The sequence below is a fragment of the Cucurbita maxima genome, unplaced genomic scaffold (assembly GCF_002738345.1).
Source record: "Cucurbita maxima cultivar Rimu unplaced genomic scaffold, Cmax_1.0 Cma_Scf00009, whole genome shotgun sequence".
In the NCBI taxonomy this organism is placed as follows: Eukaryota; Viridiplantae; Streptophyta; class Magnoliopsida; order Cucurbitales; family Cucurbitaceae; genus Cucurbita; species Cucurbita maxima.
Window position 1 is genome coordinate 1,089,786 of NW_019272025.1, and position 6,000 is coordinate 1,095,785.

Sequence of the window (6,000 nt, forward strand, 5' to 3'; positions counted from 1 at the left end):
AATCAGAACAACGTACTGATATCAAATCAAAACAGGCTAACTAAGAAGACAAGTAACTAGGAATGTATAAACGTGCTAAAAGCCAAAGACCATCAACTGATTTTCCTAGTTCCTCCTTCCCTCTCTGTGCGATTTTAACCGAAGCTCCATCATGCGATTTTAACCAAACAATCAAACAAGATAGTCGCTCTCTTAACGTAATTACCCATAAAGTAGATAAGTCAAACATCCTCTAGCAATAATAATTGCCAAAGCCACAAAGCCTTACTCCTATTCCTTAGTGATGGGAGGCATAGAAAGAAAGTGGGAAGATCAGAAAGAATAGCTTAAGCTAGAGAGCCTTTCTCTCTTAGAAAAAGGTTTATTTCTAGTAGGAAAAGCTCGATTGAATCACTCAAAAAAATTTGAGCCTTTCTTTCCAATTTGTCTTCCTTTTTTTTTCTTGTTGCAGGCTCCTTTTCGTTTGTTGGTCCTTCTTTTCGGACCCTTTTGTGGCTTTTCGATATTCCTCCATTTTTCTCAATGAAACCCATGGTTTGTTGTAAAAAAGACACTCAGAAAAGTCAAGTGGAAAAAAGAGATCGAGAAGGGTTTACCACCAAAACCATTCAACTCTTCTTTAAGAATAATATACAGCACAAGCTTGGAAATGAAAAAAGATCAGATTTGAGGAAGATACTTCCAACTGAGCTGCGGGGGAGTCACGCTGCAGGTGTGCCACGTGATACAATCAGAGGCCGAAGCGTGTGCAGGCAGCTTCGGGCCGAGGCACGGTAAGCGGATCGTGCGCAGGTATGCAGGTCAAGGTGCTAGGCTGCTGCAAGTTGGGCTAAGGCGCGTGGTTGGTTTTGGGCTGCAAGCGCTGGAATTGGGCTGAAGCAATGGATTGAGCCTCAAGTTCTCGGCAATCGATTGGGCTGCAGGCGCACAGTTGGACTACTGTAGACATGGATCAACAACGTGTTTGAGCCGAAGGCGTGTTTGGTTATTGGATTGGGCTGCTGGTCCTTGGGTTGTGGGTTGTGGCTGTCCATTGGACCTGCTATTAGCTGACTCAGTATCTTATTTAGTCTGGGATCCTCTCATTGTGAATCTATAATCCTTTTTCTGAGCGTGGGTTGTGAATCTATAATCCTTTTTCTACGCATGGGTTGAACTGTGAGTCGGGCCATCTGTGCTATAATCCTCTCAGTCACTACAACTACGTCAGCTCACTTGAAATCCTCTTGTACTTGTGGTTTCCTTGTGATAAGGGCCGATGAGTGCGTCGTTTTACGACTTAGGGCATCTGCGACCATATTTGCCTTTCCAAGGTGGTACTGGATATCTATATTGTAGTCCTTCACTAATTTCAGCCACCTTCGTTGTCTCATTTTCAGTTCTTTTTGGGTGAATAAGTATTTTAGGCTTTTATGGTCGGCGTAGATTTGGGTCTTTTCTCCATACAAGTAGTGTTGTTGCCAAATCTTTAATCCGAATACTACTACAACCAATTCTAGATCGTGTGTAGGATAGTTTTTCTCGTATTCTTTCAATTAGCGTGACGCGTACGCAACAATCTTACCGTGTTGCATCAATGCACACCCTAATCCCTTTTTGGATGCATCGCAGTAGATTATATATCCCTCTGAACTCTCTGGGACTGTGAGCACCAAAGCTGACACTAGTCTTTGTTTTAGGTCTTAGAAATTGACCTCACATGCGTCATTCCATACAAAAGGTACGCCCTTTCTTGTCAACTGTGTAAAAGGCAAGGCTATTCGAGCGAAGTCTTGGACAAATCTTCGATAGTAGCTTGCTAACCCCAGGAAACGTCGTACCTCTGTAACTGTAGTTAGGCGTTCCCATTTAGTGACGACTTCTATCTTAGTAGGGTCCACTGGAATCTCATCCTTAGATACTACATGTCCTAAGAATGAGACTTGTCGTAGCCAAAATTCACATTTGGAGAACTTGGCATACAACTTGTTCTCCCTTAAGATAGTTAGGGCTTTTCATAGGTGTTCCTGGCGTTCTTGATCCTTTTTCGATATATTAGGATGTCGTCTATGAACACAATAACAAACGCATCTAGACACTCCTTAAATACCCAATGCATTAATTCCATGAACATAGCTAGGGCGTTGGTGAGGCCAAATGACATCACTACAAACTCGTAGTGGCCATACCTTGTTCGAAAGGTTGTTTTCGGTATATCTCCTTCATTAATCTTAATCTAGTGATAGCCTGATCAAAGGTCTATCTTAGAAAATATCGTCGTCTCTCGGAATTGGTTGAATAAGTCCTCGATGCGAGGGAGTGGGTATTTTTCTTTATTGTTCTCTTGTTTAGCTCGCATAGTCAATACATAGGCACATCGAGTTATCTTTCTTTTTCACAAACAATATCGGCGCACCCCAAGAGGATATGCTAGGTCGGATGAAACTCTTGCCTAGTCGGTCTTATAGTTGTATTTTTAGTTTTTTTAATTCCGTTGGAGCCATTCTAGTTCCTGCTTCGAGTTCTATCCCAAAGTCAACAACTTGTGATGGAGGAAATACTGGTAAATCCTTGGGGAAGATATCCGGGAATTCGTTTACTATGGGTATCGTATACATCGCTTTCTCCTTTCCTTTTATGTCTACTGCACAGGCTAGTATAGCCCACCCTCCTTGTTGTACCAAGCGTTTGGTTTTCATCATCAACGCTATCTTTAGGGTAGTTCCCGTGCAGGTTCCTTTATACTTAAAATTGTGTTTGGTTGGTGGCGAAAATACGATTTCCTTCTTGTGGCAATCTATTTTGGCATAGTTCTCAACTAACCAGTCAATTCCTAATATAACATGAAAATCCGTCATACTCACTACTTTCAGGTGTATGCTTATGGTTCGTCCATCTACTATTATTTGTCCATCTTTTATCCTATTCTCAGTAACTAAATCTACTCCTGTTGGGTACTAACAAATAACACATGCAATAAGGGTTCTATTGTGAACCCTGTTTGACTAACAAAAGGCATGGATATAAAGGAATGCGTAGAAGCAGAATCAAATAACGTTAATGCATACGTTCCAATATAGATAGCGTACCTGTCACCATGGTGTTAGATGTTCCCGCGTCTCTACTAGTAGATGCATTTGCCTTTGCCTGTGAGCAGGTTTGCACAGTTCGCTCGCCACTATTTGGACCTCTGGGTGATTCTACTCGATTCTTGGTACCCTTCCCAATACTATATTTGGCTGTGTGACCTTCATAATCACATCTAAAACATATCACGAACGTGCAATACATTTACCCCAATGCTCCTTCCCGCATTCGCGACATTGAGGCTTCTCATGTCTTTGATCCCTCTCTCTATCCCTGGGTGTCTATCTACATGTTGGGTCGGACGTCTATCATCATATCGAGTCCTTCACGCCGGTGGTCGATAGTCTGTCTATCTAGGTTCATACAGGCGTTTCCTTCCAACAGTGGCTACTGGTTCCCGACATCGTTCTTCTTGAGGCTTTTCCAAGACTTTGGCTATTCTTAATGCCTACCTCATACGTCTTTGGGTCTATGACCTCTACACTATGCAACGGATCTTCGAGTCTAGGCCCAAAACAAATTTCTCGGTCATCTTTTCTTCAGTGTCCACTAATGACGGCACGAAACCTTTTTAGCCTCATAAATTCCCTGTCATATTGGTCCACTGAGTGTTCACCCTAAGTCAAAAGGGTGAACTCCTATTGTATCTTAAGTCGAGCCGTCTTGGGATAATATTGCTTTAGGAAGGCCTCCTTAAACCAATCCCACGTCATGATTCCCCCTCCTGGGTTAATACTATTCTTATTGTCCATCCACCATAATTCCGCGTCTTTTTGCAGCATAAATGACGCACAAAGTACCTTATAGTTGTCCAGACATTCCATGGACAGAAAAATGGTTTCTATGGATAAAATCCACATCTGGGCTTATGTTGGATCTCTCGTAAAACTGGTGAATGGGCGTGGATCAAACTCCTTGAAGTCCTCTTGCAGGTCTACTCCACTAGTAGATCGTGAGTTGTTAGCTTGTTGAATGACCATCATGGCATGCATCATGGCCTGAAATGACTCTCATATCAGATTAGTCGTGAGATCTATTCCAACCGCGGGTGCTGCTGGAGGTGGTGCAGCTTGTGGTGGTACAACTTGAGGCGGCGCAGTAGTAGGATCTATTCCAGCCGCTGGAGGTGGGTGCAGCTTGAGGCGGTGTAGTTGTGTCCGTCCTAATTACTGACCTTTCTCAAGGTAGGCTCTCTACAGCCTCATATCTTCCTCTACCTCTAATAGGGGGTCGTCCCCTTCCTCGTCTTCCTCTTCTACGTCCTCTGGGCAACATGGTTCTAGAAACCAAGATAATTCTATTTAAGTTTATTGTTTACTAACAATACAATATCATATTATACATCAAAATTCATACAGTATAGCAAGCATATAATAGCGACATTAAATCAAACATCATGCTATAACATATAATATAATTAAAGTTCGTCAATTTACATGCTACATAAAATTTGATACTGAGAGCCCATCACAATAAATGCTACATAACATTTCTTATCTTATGCATGGCGTACCAATACAGGGCATCGACGATTGGATGATGGAACATGTCAAGCCTACATCGTAGGCTAGTCTACAAGATCTATAACCTAGAGCTATAAACCCAACATTATATTCTATTCTCTGAAATCGATGCTCCATTGCATCGAGTCATCTTTCTTCTTGACACTAAACGTTGATGCATCCAAAGGAAGTACGCTAGGGCAAATAAAGCCTTTGCCCAGTAAGTCCTGTAATTGTGTCTTAAGTTCCTTTAATCTTGCTAGTGCCCCACGATAAGGGCTTTCGAAATGGGTTAAATTCCCGATTCAGGGATGGGGTATTCTTGATAGGTCTTTCCTAGTATTAGAGTTAGACACCGAGCAATGTGACAGTGAGGAGGTTGAGCCCCGAAGCTGTGGACACGAGGCGGTGTGCCAACAAGGATGTTGGGCCCTGAAGGGAGGTAGATTGTGAGATCCCACATCGGTCAGGAAAGAGAACAAAACATTCTTTATAAGAGTGTGGAAACCTCTCCCTAGCATACGCGTTTTAAAAACTTTGAGGGGAAGCCCGAAAGGGAAAGCTAAAAAAGGACAATATTGGCTAGTGGTAAGCTTGGACCGTTACAAATAACTGTAACAACCCTAGATGTCCATTAATCTAAAGTCGCTACTATCATCATCATCTATAATCATACGCAGAATTAAACATTTAAAACTTCATCATAAAACATGAACTTCATCTTAAGACACTGGCATGGACTTACGTGTTCGAAAACATTTTTAAAATGACACAACGAAATACTAATTGAAATAAATAAGTGTTCAAATTAAAAACACCCTATTCTAACCTAAGTCTAAGAAAACAAGGAAGCGTAGACAGTTCGTCCTCAACAACTGGCCGACTGTCAACTGGGTTGGACTGGTACTGGGTTGCAGATGGCTCTACTGAGTTGCGTGAGGAAGTTGGGCGGTGGGTTGTGGGTTGTGGGATCATGGGTTGCTCAAGTTCGACTCGATCTAACATGTTGTCTTCTTCGCCCGAATTCACACGTTTTCCAGATCTCCTCTCTCTTCTAGCGGCCGTATTCCGACGTTCTTCTCCCCGATATCTGACCGATAAAACACCGTACCGATGCCTTCCATCTTCACAATGTCATAGGACCATTTAATTGCCTAAAACATAGATCCATTGATTTTAGTTTCCATGGGTTTGAACTTTGCCGACGACGAGACGAAAACCCAACGTTTTGCTTCCTATGTACCCGAAGTTGTCACTGCCTTGTCCCTACTTACGCGCTTACTCCAGAGGATCATCATGTCTTGTCAACGTCGTGCTCGTCAGAAAACCAAAAACCAACTCTTCGTCGGAAAACAAAGCATAAGGCCTTTTTTCTTCTTTTTGATAAAAGACTAACTTGCATTGAGAAAAAAAAAAAAAAAAAAACAAAACA

General features: G+C 42.2%; 1 protein-coding gene across 9 annotated transcripts in view; it reads right to left on the bottom strand.

Annotated features, from left to right (window-relative positions):
- The window catches only part of LOC111483613 (U-box domain-containing protein 4-like), a 261,990-nt gene that overhangs the window by 3,708 nt on the left and 252,282 nt on the right, over nt 1–6,000 (bottom strand). For 5 of the 9 annotated variants that reach the window (XR_002718397.1, XR_002718398.1, XR_002718396.1 and 2 more), the window contains exon 3: nt 3,069–4,345. The exons of 3 other annotated variants lie outside the window; for them this stretch is intronic. Coding sequence is in view for 3 of the 6 variants with exons in the window: in XM_023129828.1 (XP_022985596.1) it covers nt 3,069–3,270 (202 nt within the window). In the remaining 3 variants the exon portion in view is untranslated. Of the gene's footprint in view, nt 1–3,068; nt 4,982–6,000 lie in introns of those variants that run through there. One more of the 9 variants, XM_023129829.1, reaches the window with a different exon arrangement.